The sequence below is a fragment of the Lemur catta genome, chromosome 9 (genome assembly GCF_020740605.2).
Source record: "Lemur catta isolate mLemCat1 chromosome 9, mLemCat1.pri, whole genome shotgun sequence".
Taxonomy (NCBI): Eukaryota; Metazoa; Chordata; class Mammalia; order Primates; family Lemuridae; genus Lemur; species Lemur catta.
The window spans coordinates 38328147-38344762 of NC_059136.1; the positions used below are offsets into that span (position 1 = coordinate 38328147).

Genomic DNA, 16616 nt, shown 5'->3' on the forward strand with positions numbered 1-16616 from the left:
ATGTGGGCCTCTCGGGCTCCCTTCCATAGTTGTTTGGATTTTTCCGATACTTTGGACTTGAACATAAGCTGCCTCTCACTGAATTAATATGTCCCTAAGGCTGTGGGAGAGGAAGTTATGCCTGTTGACTTTGTGGGGAATGTCAGTTGTGTGTCTTTAAATTAATGTTTCTTTAATGGCAAGTGGAATATTTTCTTCATTATGAGAACACAAGTTGCCTATTACCTCTGTGTTTATGAAGGTGGGGGTAGGCGGTGAACTTAATAGCTTTTCATAGCTTCTGCGGTGAGTGTTTGGGGGGAGTGTTTGTGACAGATGAGTGTGTCAGTTGTGGCTTCCCCAAGCCCTGCACCAGGGTCAACGAGGCCTGACTTACGGGAGAAAGACATGTTCCCCTTGGCAGGTGCTGCGCAACAGTGGCAAGTTTGCACCCAGGGGACGTTTGGCAATGTTTGGAGACATTTCTTTTCTTTTCTTTTTTTTTTTTTGGAGACAGAGTCTCACTCAGTTGCCTGGGCTAGAGTGCCGTGGTGTCAGCCTAGCTCACAGCAACCTCAAACTCCCAGGCTCAAGCGATCCTCCTGCCTCAGCCTCCCGAGTAGTTGGGACTACAGGCATGTGTCACCATGCCCGGCTAATTTTTTCTATATATTTTTAGTTGTCCAGCTAAGTTTCTTTCTGTTTTTAGTAGAGACGGGGTCTAACTCCTGCTCAGGCTGGTCTCGAACTCCTGAGCTCAAACGATCTGCCCACCTCGGCCTCCCAGAGTGCTAGGATTACAGGCGTGAGCCACCGTGCCCGGCCCAGGAGACACTTCTGGTTACCAGGATTTGGGGGTATTACTGGCATCTAGTGGGTAGAGGCCAGGGATGCTGCAAAACATCCTACAATACACAGGACACACAAATGATCATTCTTGACAGCAAAGAATGATCTGGTCCAAAATGTCAACAGAGCGGAGATGGAGAGCCCCTGCCCTGGTGAGCTGCCCTGCCCTGGACCCCCACCTCCTGCAGAGGTGCCAGAGAGCATTCTCCCGTCCAGTGGTTCTGTCTGACTCCAAATGAGCCTCCCAACAATATGAGCCCTCTGAGGGACAGCTGAGATGCACAGTGACTTATTGTCGTGGCGCTCTTCGACCAAAGCAGTTCTTAAATCTTGCTTCCTCTGGCCCTTCCCCTCCACGCAGCAGAAGCCCGGCCTGACAGAAAGGCTTTTCAGTCCCAGCTCGCCACCTGCCTGCACTGTAGACCCCGACTGCCTGCCCGTTAGTCCCCCACCGCGTGGGGAGACGGAAGCTGCCTGCAAATGAGGCAGTTCGGAGGGGTGGGACAATGCCACTTGATGTACCCACTGCCCTGCCTATCTCTGCAAAGCCACTGTGGCAAGTGGCAGTCTGGAGGGTTTAGCCACGTCAGACTTTTGGGGGGAAGGAGCCTTTGCTTTTCTTATTTGCTCCTGAACCCCCTCCCCAAAATATGCATTAAACAATTTGCATTCTGTTTGTGACTTTAATGTGTCTCTTTGTCCTCAGTTGGGAATGTCTCCAGCTTGTCTTAATGGGAAACAGCCGTTGGTATCGGTAAAAACAGGATTTAGACCTTGACTCTACCACTTACCAGCTCTGTGGCTCTTAGCAAGTTAGTTAACCCTCCTGAGCTTCGGTTTTTTTCATTTACAAAATGAGAATGATGATACCTACGTCACAGGGTTTCTGTAAACATTGTGTTCCCTGCGCACAATTTAAGAAACACCCCCAACCTGTGTGGGAGTCTTGATCATCTTTGGAATCACTTTAATCCTTGCTGCGTGGTAAACACTTGTTACGGGTTACGCTGTGTCTCCCAGAAAGATACATGTTGAATCCCTGGCACCTGTGAATGTGACTCTTTAGACACAAGGTCTTTGCTGATGTGATCAAGTTAGGATGAGGTCATTAAGGTGGGCTCTGATCCAGTATGACTGGTGTCTTTATAAGAAGAGGAAAATTTGGACACAGACATGCAGACAGAAGAATGCCTTCGCCTGTGTCTCATGGGAAGACAGGCACACAGAGGAGGCGGGCGTGTGACAATGGAGGCAGAAATTGGAATGACGGAGCTGCAAGCCGAGGACCTCCAGAGCCGCCAGAAGGAAAGAAGAGGCAAGGAGGGATTCTCCCCTGTAGGTTTCACAGGGAGCAGTTCTTAAATCTTGATTTCACAGTTTTAGCCTCCAGAACTGTGGATGTGAGCCAACAGGTTTAGGGTGCTTTGTTATGGCAGCCCCAGAAAGCGAATACAATACTCAGTAAATGCTTATGGAATTTGCAGGTGTCTTCGTGTGCAAAATGATAGAGTTGTGGCCCAGCATTCACACTTTACTTGCTTTCTGCTGATCGTCTCCCTTACAGACCGTCGCATTTAGATTATTGACGGATTTTGTGTTACTTTATTATAAAAACCTTTGCTTGTTATAGGAAAAAGGTTTTACATGTACCGCATTGAACAGAGTTGAGATTTTTGCCATAAAGAGTTTGTGTGTCTCTAAGTAGCAGCATAAGCAGCAGCAGCAGCGAGTGACTGACTGTATTTCTTTTAGCGATGGTTGATTCCTGGTTCTGGGAGGAAGCACGAGAGGCTGTTGCTCTCTTCTCTCTTCTCCTTTCAACTGGCAAGAAACAGAACCCAATCAAAGTGGATTTAAAAATGAGGAAATGTATGCTTTTGCAGATGGGAGTGCCAGGCCCAGAGGAAGAGCGGCCTCATGGTGGCGGCTAAGAGAGGTCACTGGGGACTCTGGCTCTTTCTGTCTTCTGTCCCCGGCAGAAGCATCACCCTGACGTTTCCCCGTGGCCATAAAGATGTCTGACAGCAGCAGCTGGGCAGCCTGCTTCCTTGTTCTTGGCCCGTGGGGCTCTTGGGTGTATTTCTCTAAATACCAGGAGAACTTCCCCCAGAGGCCTCCCCGGCACCCTTCTCTCCGTGTCTTTTCCCAAATCAGCCACTGCCAGAGGGGTTGGAGTTAGCTTCATGGGCCCAGCCTAACCATCTGAAGGTGAATGGATGCTGGAGAGTCAACCACATGCCCTTCTATACCCTCCAGATTCATAACTTACCCTTTTTTGGCAGGCAGAATAATGGCATCCCAAAGATGTCCACGTTCCTAATCCCCAGAACCTGTGACTGTGTTACTATACATGGCAAAAGGGGACTCCACAGGTGTGGTTCCGTTAAGGGTCTTCACACAGGTTATCCTGGATGATCCAGGTGGGTTCTTACAAGAAGGAGGCAGGAGAATCAGAGCCAGAGAGAGATGGAAGGACAGAAGCAGAGGCCATTGAGGAGAAAGGGTGCTTCATCTCTTGCTTTGAAGATGAAGGAAGGGGCCACAAGCCAAGGAATGCAGGCAGCCGCTAGGAGCTGGAAAGGGCAAGGAAACAGATCCTCCCTAGAGCTTCCAGAAGGAATACAGCCCTGCCAGTGCCTTGATCTTAGCTTGGTGAAACTGCTTTTGGACTTCTGACTTTCAGAAATGTAAGATAATAAATAATAAAATAATAAATAATAAGATAATAAATAATAAATTTGTGTTATTTTAAGCCACTAAGTTTGTGATACTTCAGTACCAAAAGGAAACTAATACTGCATTGTTTCTCTAGGCTACCTTAAATCTATATAGACCTTTTTAAAGATTAAGCATCTTATAATTATTTTTAATCTTTTATTTGTGCACATAGAAGATGTGTTAATCCACAAATATTCATGGATTAAACAGAAGATAAACCCAGTCCCTGGTCCTAACTCCAGGTAGTACCATCCTGGTGATTTGCTCTCAAAATGGCAAATGTTGGTTTCTTCATTCAACACTAGTGCTGGGTTCCGGGAATACAGAAGTAAGAATTTTCCTTACTCACAAGCTGCTGAGTGTGCCTCAACCCGCCTTTCGATTCCATAAATATTCTCATTGTCAAATTAGAGCTCTTCCAGATGTCGGCTCTGTCTTTGTAGCTCAAGCCAGTTTCCTCTGAAGCTTATTCAAACCTGCTGATTTTTTTTTAAAATTCTAGCAAGGGTTAGGGAGTGCAGAAGATGTTTAAGCACTTCCACAGATAGGTCTATTTTTAGGGTGCCCCATGTTGCCGAGATCAGCAATAATTCTGGCTGAGTCCCGGGGTCCACAGAGGATGTCATCTGCCTCCTGCCCTCGTGCCAGTTGGACAGAGACACTGCTGTTTGGAAGTTTTCTTTGTGGTTCTTTATTTCCTCTCCTCTATAGGGCTTCCTGTTCTGCAGAGGCACAGTGGTAGAGCACATGCATTATGTTTAGAAACTTCTTGTTATTGTACTATAGTTCAGCCATTTCTGAGAAGCTTTGGGCTTTCCTGGGGGTGACAAACGACCAGTGGCAATCGATGGAAAATATCTGGGAAGGCAACAGCAATAATGGGGCAGAGAAATGGAGTGGGGGAACTGACCTTTGAGGTGATCCTTTCCAACTTCATACTGCTGTCTTGGGGAAATCTCAGCATAGGTTATCCACGAAGCAGCTCACCACCCCTGAGCTCTTTGCAGTAGCTTAGCAAGGATGGAGCTCAATCCTTGGAGTACCAATTAGGCAATTCTAGGTTCAAGAAGCAAAATTTGAGAGCTGGCTGTAAAGTGCTTACACCCGTAGCAGTGTGCAGACAGGCAGGTTTGGCGTAGTGTTCCTTCTAGGCCCTCATCTCTGCTGCTTGCCATTTCCCTTTGTCTGTAATAAGCACCATGTAGCTGAGGGGATAAATGCACAGACTGGAGATTCGGCTGGGTTTGAGTTCCACTTGCCAGCAGTGTAACCCTGGACAAATTACTCGAGGCACTTCTGTCTGTACAATGGGATGATCACAGTACCAACGCACCTGGGAGTGTTGTGAGGATTAAATGAGTTAACGTGTGCAGAGTACTCACACCGGGGCCCTGCACGTCCTAAGCACTATACAAGTGGCTCGTCTTTCCGGGACCCTCAGCTTTGTGCTCCAGCATTTTAAGTGACCGCTTGCTATTGCATCGCATGGCTGTGTTCTATGGTTGATTGGAACAGAGCCCTATGGTAGGATTTTGTTTCTAGTTTTCCAATGTTGTAAACAACATTTTGATGACTACCCTCATAGGTAAGGATTTGCTCTCATCTTTAATTATTTCCTCGGGTTAAATTTCTAGGATTAGAATTGCTGGGTGAAAGAGGGTGCATGTTTTGTAGGCTTTTCTTGATAGACGCTACTAAAGTCTCCTCCAGGAAAGTACTAGTTTACACTCCTACCAGCAGTGAATGAGTGTGCCAATTTCCTTGTGTGTCCAGGTTATTAACTTTTAATCAAATGAAGGCCCAGGAAAAATAGGAGATATTTCCCTAAGGATAAAGTGTTCTTCATTCTTGCTTATAAGCAATAAAAGCTTAAGAGGACTGGGAGAGAGCCCAGAAGGCGAGTGTGTGTGTGAAAACAGCACCCTCTACTGGCTCTCCCTGGTGGCGTGGTGTGAGCCGTGCTAGATGGCGATGCTGAGATGGTCACAGCATCTATCTGTCCCCTGGCCCTTGGGGTACAGGTGCCAGGAGCCAAAGTGCAACATTTTTGAAAGACTTCTGGCCATTTAAAAAGTCAGACTCTGGTAACATTTAGTTCTTGATCAGGTTCTTTCTACAGCAGTGGTTCTCAACAGGGGGTGATTTTGCATCCCAAGGAACACTTGGTACTATCTGGAGAGGTTTTTGGGTGTCACAAATCTGGGGGTGGGGGAGTAGGGAGCCTACTATTGAATTCTAGTGGGTGGAGGCCCAGGATCCTGCTAAACGTCCTACAATGCACAGGACAGCCCAACAGCAAAGATGCCTCAGCCCAGGATGTCAATAGCGTTAAGGTTGAGAAACCCTGTTTTAAAGCAATGGAAGAATTGTCCTGAGAAGGTTTCTCTTTTCAGACAATAAAATATAGAAATATTAATATATATAATGTGCCATGATTATTATCTGGATGTAAAAACGTGGGTTTTGCAGAATAAAATGGAAAACAGGTGGAAATGAAACAACAAATGGGCATTTCTAGAAGACAGGGCAGAGGAAAACGCAACTCATAATAATGTCACTAGTACTAATACAAGAGGGAATTCTTTTTCTGTTAACTTGACTCGGTTAAACCTGCCACAAATTCCTGTGCCTTTCCCTTAAAGGCTTTGTCTGTTAGAAATAATGCTTTATTTGACACTTTCCCCCAATTTCACAAGCACCAGTGTTTTCATAACATTGATAATTGCGCCTTCCAGTGTTCAGTGAGGAATTACCATCTGTGGTTACGATTTGCTCCACTCACCATGCTCCAGTAAATGCTGATTCAAGCATTGTTTCCAAAAAGGGGAAGGAAGAAAAGAAATGCAAAAATAATCTTAGAGAAGGGTGTGCCTGAAGGGAAAAGTATGATGAGAATTCCAGGTAAATCAAACTGTGCTGTAACTTGGTTTGACATTTGCTGAGCTTAAAGCCCTCTTTCACTGGTGTTACCCAAACCTGTTCTTAAAGTCTTCTGTTGGTCAGGCATGGTGGTTCATGCCTGTAATCCTAGCACTTTGGGAGGCTGAGGCGAGAAGATTGCTTGAGGTCAGGAGTTCAAGATCAGCCTGAGCAACATAGCAAGACCCTGTTTCTACTGACCAAAAAAAAAAAAAAAAAAGCTGGATGTGGTGCTGCGTACCTGTAGTCCTAGCTACTCAGGAGGCTGGGGCAGGAGGATTACTTGAGCCCAGGAGTTTGAGGTTGTAGTGAGCTATGATCATGCCACTGCCCTCATGTCTGGGCAACAAAGTGAGACCTTGTCTTCAAAAAAAAAAAAGAAGTATTACTTTATTTTGCTTTAGCCTTGCTATTCTCTGAATTACTTGCATTCTAGAGTATGCATCTTGATATAATTAGCTAGAGTGGTCTCCTTAGCTATTCTAAATAATGTTAAGAGGATCATTTTGTGGTGGGGAAAAAAAAACCCTGCAGCTTTTCCCTACACATCAGATGCTATTTTGGTCATCTTTCATCAGAAGTATTTTTCAAACTACAGGTCATGACTAATGGGTTTTAAAGTCAATTTCTGGACCACAATCAGGATTACCAAAAAAAAAAAAAAAAAATTAGCATAGAAAATATCAATGAGTATTGTATATAGTAAGAGTAACCTGAGTTTGGTGATGTACAGATATGTCACTGTACACATATATATATGTTTATGTGTGTGTACATATGTGTGCGTGGTGAGCAGCTTTAAAAGGCAGTGGCTTAGATTTTACAATGTGGTGAGATCTGACTTGTTTTTAAAATTCTCTAAAGATCTCAGGGATTCCTACATGTCTCCCGTCCCTCAACTTTGCCTGTGTTGCATTTTCAGGTGGTACCAGGGAGATCGGATCCGCTCTCACCAGGATGTGCATGAGGCATAGAAGCATAGAAGCCAAGCTGAGGCAGTTTTCGAGGTGAGGAGCACGTTTCACCCCAGTCTCCAGCGCCCTGCTGAGTTCAGGTTAAGGAAGCAGTGGCAGGCAGCGTGACTCACCTTGAGCAGCACTAGTGTCCCCACAGTATTTAAATCCCACGGCCTGTCTTTTTTCTGGCTCTGCTCATTTATCGCGTGAGTATGTGTTAGGCACCTGCTGCATTCCAGGCACTGGTCTGGGCACTCGGGATGCAGCGGAGAACCAGACAGCCACCTCCTTGGCCTCATGCAGCCTGCGCTCTCCTTTGGATCTTCTCTGTGCGCCTGCGTGGGTCTCTCCTCACCTTCCATCAGCGTGAGGAGCTGCTGCATCCCACTGCGGCCCCCACCACCCCGTAGGAGCCTCTTAGAAAGAGAGGCCGTGGGATTAGAGGGTGACATGTGCCCTGCTGGTCCTGTTCCCCAGGCCCTGTGTGCTTCCTCCAGACCCACCGAGAGGGCTGTGGCAGCTCATAGAACCCTCCACACTGCCAGCTTCCTGTCAGCCTGCCGGGCACCCAGAAGGGGAGGAATAGCAGTGGCTGGTTCCAGGATTTAGAGTCTCCAATGTTCAAGTGAAAATGGACCTCTTTTTCCCAAGCAGATATGCATGAATTCATCCGTTTCACACAGTTCTGTTTGGGAGACTGCACAAAATGAAGGGGTGAACCCGGAGATCCCTTCACCCCTCAATGATCTAAGAACAGACAATGCAGCTTGAGAATTTCCTGGGTCTCTCCTTTCTTCTCTTTCTCCAGGCTGTGCACAATTAGTGTACATTTATGACTTAGAATTCGGCATGCACATCAGAACCTTGTGGGTCTTTTTGAAAAATAGTAATGCCGGAGCCCCACTTGCAAAGTCTCCATACTCCTCCTGGGGTAAGGCCCAGGTGTCTTTGCCTTTTGGTGGTTCCTATATTGCAGCCAGAGGCGTGAGCCCCTTCTGCAACTGGGTTTGTTAACATAAGCACGAGCATAGTCATGTTGACAGCTTCTCAACAGTCACTGAAAAGCGTTCTGAGAACAAGGGGAAGCGAGGGACTTTAGATATGGACATCGGCTCGTTAAGCTGCCTTTTCTTGCTGCCTTTTCTTGCTTCGGGTAATTGTGATGTAGGTTTGTTTTGACAACCACATGTAAAGCTCGACAACAGAATGTATCTGTTTAATTTCTCTTTTTCTTTCCCATTTGGTAAAAGTGCTTTGATTGATTGTCTGATAAACCCACTTCAAGAACAGATGGAAGAATGGAAGAAAGTGGCCAACCAGCTGGATAAAGACCACGCAAAAGGTACAGGGGCAAGACGTCCGACGCATCATCACACTCTGGGAAGCGCCGCGGGAAGGTGCCGGCTGCTGCGTGGCACCTCTGCAGGGTTTACTGGGTCACCTGAACAGCTGAGGACCCGCTCGGTCCCCGCTTCTCCCGTAGGCACTTCCACGTCAGGATGAGAATGACAGAGTGATGTCGTTGCAGGACCGAGTGCCGTTTCTTTGGCATGAACCATCACACAGCAGCCGATCACTCGGTGCCATTAATTGTGTTCAGCTGAATTAAAAGGGAATTGTAATGACAGGTTTAAATGCCAAACATTCATACATAAGGCATTTCAGCATATTTTGAAACCATATCAGCCTACCCTGGGTCTCCTGCCCAGAACTGGCTGTTCTCTTTGTGTATTGTCTTGAGTAGGTGAGACAAGTCTTTGTGAACTGGTTTAGGTAGCTGTCGGGGGACCCTGATGGTTGGTATGAGAAGGAACTAGGTGTGAAGGGACTATTTGGTAAGAAGCTCTCATCCCCTGTTCAGGTCATTCTGATGTTTTCTACATACTAGGTGCTGTGGGGGCTATAGAAAGGTGGGTGTGGCATCTACTAATACGGGAATAAACTGACACTATTACAAAGCAAAGTAAAATAAAGACCACAGTGAAGACCCAACCAGATGCTCTGGGAATGTGAATGGACCACGTGCTGGGGCTCCAGAAACAGGCCTCTTTCTGACCATGGAGATGGTTTATTCCACCTGCTCTGGGCTATGTAATGAAAATCATTCCATGTCCCCAGCCGCTGTCAGTGGCCACTGGAGAGTTGTATGTTCATTCAAATCTCTGATCCCTTCCCTCATTTCTGCACCTCCAGCTGCTGAGTACTTACTGTGCTCCATGCCTGTACACTCTCTGGGGCCACAAAAATAAATAAGTTGATCTTGCTTTTTGGTGCATGTCCTTTAACATTTGTTAACCACAGATGATAGGCTCCTGTAGTTGTGTCTTTAGTGTTAATGGAAGTCAGTCTTATGTAGAACTTCAGGCAACCACTTTAATAAAAGAACCAGGAATGGTGATAACTTATGTTGACGTTCAGAAGTAGGGGTATAAAAGCCAAATATTTAGCAATTTTATTAAAAAGCTAATATAAAATCTTTTATTCCTCCTACGTTAACTTGAAATTAGGGAGAGAGGCAAATTCAAAGGATTGACTGGCATTGTGTATTTATCAGGTTATGCGTTGTCTTCTCTTATGTTCACTAGATTTATCCATTTGTACTTTTCATTTGATAAAATAAAAACGTTTGAATTTTTTTGTCAATGGGGAAAGAGTTGATAGTTTACATTTGGCCCAATTAACTTTGTTCATGTTATGTTTTTATTAAATGTTACCATTTGATAGTGCAGCAAAGCTGATTTTATAGCAAGGACGTCAAAATTGGACGAGTAAAGCTTTTGATAAGAGTGTGCTGAGCCCATGGGGAGACAGCAGCAGGTCTTGCAGACAGCCCTGCTTAATAAAACAAAGGTCCCTTGATTTTATGGAAAGTTCTCCCCTCCCTCCCATCCCAGGTGCACACAAAGACACTTCTCAGTTTTTTCCTTAGGTCTCATATGCAGAGACTAAGACAGAGCCTATGTCCGAATTGAATTTAGACCCCTTGTCAGGCCCTGCACACCTGCTAAGTAGTCTCTCACTGATCAGAGGCCAAGAAGTCAGGAGGGTACAGAGCCCCTGGCCCCCAGCCTGTGTGACAAAGCCCATCCTTCATCTTTTTAAGCCAGCCTTAACTCAGTGGCAGCCCCACGCGATGCACCCTGCTAGCATGCAGGATGTGGAGTGAGAGAGAGGGTGCCCCCAGAAGCCAAAGGTAGAGGAGCACACGTTTGGTTGAGGAATTAGAAAACGAGGTGCTGTTTGTAGGGATCCTAATGGATGGACATGGTTTCGTCACACTGAATTTGGGGTAGTGGGAGGTGTCCTAGCCAGAGGGAAAACCACGCAGAGAGGCAGGGAAGATGAGAGAGTGGCCGGAAAAGAGCAAAAAGCTGCCCTCAGTGGACTTCAGTCCTTCCTGCAAAGGCTTTGTGTGCCAATGTGAAGGAGTCTGGGAATTGGCATTGGGAGTGGTGGCCGGGATATGGCATGTGTTTTTGAACAGGGAAGTGACATGAATAGAGTTGTGCTTTAGGAAAACTATTCTAGCCACGGTTTGTTTATGCTATGCACGAACATGTCTCTGTGCCTTACGTGCCAGGCTTTGTGCTGGACTCTGGGGACAGACTGGTCCAGACAGACATGACCCCATCTTCATGGAGCCAAAGAGCAGGGATGCTGGTGGCATGGCAAGGACAGGAAATATCACTCCACGTTTCCCATGACCTGCAGTAGATGGAAGGGAGAGAAAGCATGCGGGTAGAGCTGAAGGGGAGAAACTGCAGAGAGAGGAGGGATTGGCTGAAAGGCAATTGCAAGAGCATATCAATGAGTACTCTGACAGGCTTAGGGCCAGCGGAAGGGAAGCACCAGGGCTGGTGCAAGGTCAAGGTAAAACGTACAGCAGTTGGCAATTAATTGACTGTGAGGGCAGCAAAGGAGAGAAGTGTCAGAGGCAACTGTCATCTGAGTTGTCTGTGTCTGAATCCCATGATGCCAACAACAGGAATGGGGAAGTTTGGGCACGGGCCCGTGGAGGAAGAGGGAGCAGCTGGCAGGGGACATGGTGCTCGTGGGCTGTCCCCCTTGGTGTCCACAGTGTCTGGCTGCAGGACTGATGGCGAAAGTGAGGCAGCTGGGGCGTGCCCAGTTTTCCCCTCGTGTGGTCTAGTTTCTCCTGCTGTGGTCTGAGACTCTCTTTTCTGAATTGTAGCATCTGGCCAGCATCTTCCCCACGTGGGGTTCTTTTTTGAGCCAAGTCCTATGGATTTGGGCCTTAGAATGGTAGATAATATTGAAAATCTTTCCTGATATTTGAGCTGAGGAATTGTGGAATTTTTTTTTGTTTGTTTTCATTAAGATAATCCTACATGAGGTCTCTTCTCAAAACTGGCTTGAGTGAATATGATAGAGAAAGACCATAGTGTGTTTTGTTGTTTTTCATGTTAGTAGCCTCTTGGTTGTAAACTGTCATTGTGAGATTTTTATCATTTTGTATTCCAATAAACCCATTTACTGCTTGTCACAGTTTATGCTTTCTATGATGAAGGTAATGGCTGTTTCTAAAATATTTTCTGTTGAGCAAAATGGTAATATTATTTAATATTCTGATTTCTCTTAGAATATAAAAAAGCCCGCCAAGAGATAAAAAAGAAGTCCTCAGATACGCTGAAACTGCAGAAGAAAGCAAAAAAAGGTAACTCCTAAAATTTTGCTATTGCTGTTCTTAATACTTTGAGAAAAAAATGAATGCATGCTTGATTTGTCTTTGAAGCAGAAGGTTTTGAATTTGTAGACTTCCTCATGTCTGAAGGACCTGGAGAACAGATAGGAGCTAATAGAACCTATCGGAGTTAAAGTTTTCAAAGTGCAGAATATGCATTAAGTCGAAGCCCTTGCAAAGTAGAACTTGACTTGTTCCTTCCCCCACCTTTGTCTTCCAAGTTTGACAGTTCTTCCATGCCTATTGTGCTTTGTAATGAAACCTATAAATTTCTTGGAAGCCTTGGGATAATGCAGAAAAGGCTTTATGCAAATGTTCTATAGTAATTATTATAGAAATTATGTTGTTTTCTCCTCCAACTTTCACAGCCTATAATCTCTGAAACCCTTTATTAAGTCTTGTGAGGATGTTAGAAATGGCTTCAGGGGGAACCAGAGTCATTGCTCTATGAGGGGGGCGTTTTAGTGTTCAAGAAGGCAGAGCTCACTGCTAGGAAAACCAGGCTGGTGCAAGACGCCCCTCCTCCCCGTTTATCATCAGTCACAAACCAATGAACTGCCAGGTCCTTGTCCCACCTTTGTTCCTCCAGAAGGGACTGCGAGTTTGAAGAGAAAAATCTAGCCACATCCACCTTGCAAGTATTCATAACATTTCACTAATACCTGAGATGTAGGGACTTTCCCTTGAGCTGGAGGAGGTGACATTCCTTCCAGACTACTCTTCTTGTTCCCAAGTGTTTTAATCCGCTGCATCGCAACCGATGAAATGGGCTTTTCCCATCAGACTGCCCTGGGGGTCCTGTTTAGCATTAATTTGGGACAGTCACCTTTTCAGGTAGAGATCCCTCAAACCAACTTTTTTCTTTAAGTGAGCAGTTCTCATTTGGAATTAAAAGCAAATACATTTGGAGAGACAGAATGGTGGAGGGCAGTGTGGGGGGTGGGGTGATGATAGGACAAAATTTTTAAGCTTTGACATTTCTGAAAAATCCCCCCCTCTAATTCTCACAAAAACCATAAGCCCATCTCAAGCTAAAGACAGCAGAATTTCACCTGCAATCAGATTTTCTGTCCCTGTTGGCCCCAACAGCTTCTTTTGGATGTGTTGTTTTGGGTCTGGTACTTCTCCCATTTATATTCTATCTAACTAGGGCACCTGGGAGCTAGTGTTTGACAAGTAATAGGGTTTGTGGCCAGTAACATTTTAGTGAGTCTAGAGGTAAATGTTTGTAAGTGAAATTGCTACCATATTCTATCCAGTCTGAGGCCCCATGAGGAGCAGACTGGTCAGAATTTGGTGCTAAACTCCACCTAATTGGCAATTTGGCAGCTTTGAGATAGGAGGGATTAATGGGCTTGGAGAGATGGTCCAGGGAAGACGCTTGGGCTTGGAAAAGGTTTGGGAGTTTGGTGAAAAGAATGAGGTGAGAAAAAGTAGCTCTTTTCCCTGGCCCTCCCCCCTCCTCCCCCCGGAGTTCTCTTTTCAGAGGCCTTAAGTTCTTGGCTACAGTGATGATCCTTTTATCTAAATTCTGCACGGAGGCTGAAACAGTCCTCGTCCGTCACTCAAAGCCGCTGGCATTGTCCAATTAGTAGAATTGGGACTTCTGGGTGAAGCCCGATAGGCTGATTGCAGTGCAGCATAAAAGGAAGCTTCTGGCAACTAGCTCTGCCCAGCACCGGCTCAGGCTGCCGACAGGGTAACGAGCTCCCCCAGCAAGGCCGGGCGGGAAGATTCAGAACCCACAGGATGCTGGACTGCATGTAGCATGAAGAGCTGCTTCTGGCCCTGGGACTTGGGAATAGTTGGCATCTAGTTGTGAGGTTTCTTGGGGGACCGGGGTCTGAGGGCTGAGAGAACGGAGGCTGCCATTAAGGGTTTCTGAAGCATCTGTCTTCCCAGCCCCAACCTCGCACCGGCAGTCTCAGGCACCATGTCCTTCCCAGACGGTGTACTTATGCCTCGATCAGTCAGATCACTGGCATGGAATGTTCTGGAGATTTTCTAGTTATTTCAAGATACAACCAGAAAACAATTTTTATTTCTGTCCTTTATAAAAAAAAATTTTTTTTTTAAATATAAGTGCGTTTTTTGGCCAGGTGCTTATATTTGTGTATTTCGGGGGTGACTGTGGCCTTCTAGAAGGTACCAGAATCATCATTCTGACTGGACTCTCATTCTAGAGTGCTCTCCTAGAAGGCGTATGGCCTGAGAATGGACTGAAACCACCGCGATTTAAGGGGCTGGAAGAAATCTAGTTATTTAAGTCTTTCATTTGTTTGGAGGTCTGGTTAGTTGAAGTTCCCCTTCCTGCTAAAAAACCTCTTGAGGCATCTGTTTCGTCTCCTTCAAGTGGCAACATCCTGGACTCTTGGCTTATAAGAGTGTTAGTATGTTTTGTCTGAGATTTACGCCATGTATTAGGGTGGATGAAGGCTTTTTGATACATTTTTTCCTGTCCTGATAAAACTGAATCTGATTTATGCAGCCAGACAATCACTTCCTTTTTAATACATTTTTAGATTATCAAGCAGCTTTCTGCCATCCCTGTTACAAAAACTGTGATCTTGATCTAAAAATTCTTCCGACTCTCCTTTTCAAAATTCCAAATGCCTGTGTGCATATGGACGTGGTTTTAACACTGTCCTAGACGTGGGCGTGATTTTTGTGAGCAGCTCATTTACCTTACTTCTTACTGTGCAAATATCACCTTTGATCACATTCTTTATTTGATTCTGTTTTTACTATAAAGAAAGGTCATTTGTAATCTAAAGGTATTTAAATATTTTCATCAACAAAACTTTTAATGGTTTGCTTCTTAGGTTTTATCTCAAAATCATTATAAAACAACTTGGGATATGCAGCAGCTATGGGTGAATGTGCCTTTTTTTCTTGAAGGCAGGCTTGTTGGATGCCTTTGAGGAGTAAACTCAAGGCAGGGAGTTGGGGCTGGAGAGACAGTCCCCCCCCCAGAGAAGTTCTGGCTAGGGCACATGGTTAAGGGCACAGAGTCAAGAGCAGGACTCAGAGCCAGTCTTGCCGCCAGGGGGAGGGACAGAGGCAGCAGGATGCTGGGGAAATGGTGTGGAGCTGACCCCGTAGCCCCGGGCTCTGAATGGGGTGTCTGACCGCTTCCTGCTGCATAATGTCAGCTCATTGATATTGGGGTCCTGGAGCTGACCATGTGCCAACTAGGGAAGGAAGAGAGGATCAGAAATGAGAGGTAGTTTACATTAATTACCTACCTTTGCCAACTTCCTGTATGAAGTCAGCAGCCTTCTCATTTAACTGACTCCCATATTATTAAGTGGAAAATATGGCAAAGCCTTCCGTTTTTATCTGTAACTACTAGAGATTTATCAGGGATTTTTTTTATAATAATGGCTAGCATTTATTAGGTACTTATCATGGCCATGGTTCCACTTACTACCATTATGTCATTGATCTAAGACTTCTTTGGTTTCTTTTTTAAAGACAATATCTCACTGTGTTGCCCAGGATGGTCTTGAGCTCTCAGGCCCAGGCGATCCTCTTGCCTTAGCCTCCTAAGCAGCTGGATTAAAGGTTCATGCCACTGCACCCAGCAGGGACTGAGAGTGAGAAATATGACATTATACTATGTTAACCAACGAGTTGACATTTAAATAGCGAATCTGTCATTTTCCACTAGAGACTGCAAAACCGATGTTATAAACGTCATATACAGACTCACAGAGTTCTATACTGGCATAGTATTTGCTGTTATACTGAAATTTTAAGTTCTTTAACTTTTTTTCATTCTCAGCCCATCTAAACTTTGTTTCCTAGGATTTCCTAGATATTTTTCAAGTTATGATAAATTACACTTGAAAGATTTTCTTGTTAAAGCATCTGAATGAGCTTCTTCTGGGTATATATTCTTCATCTCTTTAAAAAAAATCCTTGCTAGACTCTCTAGGGGAGATGACTACTAACTAGAAAGATTTCTGTTTAGATGAGAAGGAAAGAATGTTAGTAAGGCAGGAAAGGGGAACTTGGACGTCCAGCTCTTGGTGGGTTTAATCAACCTTAATATAAAATTTGGTGGCGAACCATGGACTGTTTAACGTTGGAAACAAAGGTAAGATTGCTGCTGCTCGAATACCGGTTTGACTTTATTATTTTCCTTTTTGTGTCAATTGTGTATCCTGCACTTTCTCACCGTGCGCCACCCCCGCCAGTGGACGCTCTCGGTAAGTCTACCATCCCGAATCTCTGGTGGCTGGTCACGGTGTGGTCCTTGCTGTGGGCTTTCCGTGGTTGTCCAGACCTATGCTAGTTGCCCAAGTTTTCCTGCCAGCTCAGAACTACCAATTGTGCCTACTTAATTTTCCATAACTTTAAGAAAATTTGTGTGTGCGTGTGTTTTAATCATTTTCCTTCTTGGATGTTTGGCCATTTAAAGTGTTAGAACGACATTCTGAGAGCCTTTGCATCATCATAATTCAATGGTAGACTCCTGGAAAAAAGAAATA

The 16616-nt window shown here is 45.2% G+C and overlaps 1 protein-coding gene across 13 annotated transcripts in view; it reads left to right on the plus strand.

The window, feature by feature from the left end:
- The window catches only part of MTSS1 (MTSS I-BAR domain containing 1), a 155210-nt gene that overhangs the window by 111473 nt on the left and 27121 nt on the right, over positions 1 to 16616 (plus strand). For 7 of the 13 annotated variants that reach the window (XM_045560512.1, XM_045560508.1, XM_045560499.1 and 4 more), the window contains exons 4-7: positions 7388 to 7472; positions 8672 to 8763; positions 12022 to 12096; positions 16323 to 16334. In XM_045560512.1, coding sequence (XP_045416468.1) covers positions 7388 to 7472; positions 8672 to 8763; positions 12022 to 12096; positions 16323 to 16334 — 264 coding nt within the window. The remainder of the gene's footprint in view (positions 1 to 7387; positions 7473 to 8671; positions 8764 to 12021; positions 12097 to 16322; positions 16335 to 16616) is intronic. The other 6 variants (XM_045560510.1, XM_045560501.1, XM_045560506.1 and 3 more) reach the window with 1 other exon arrangement.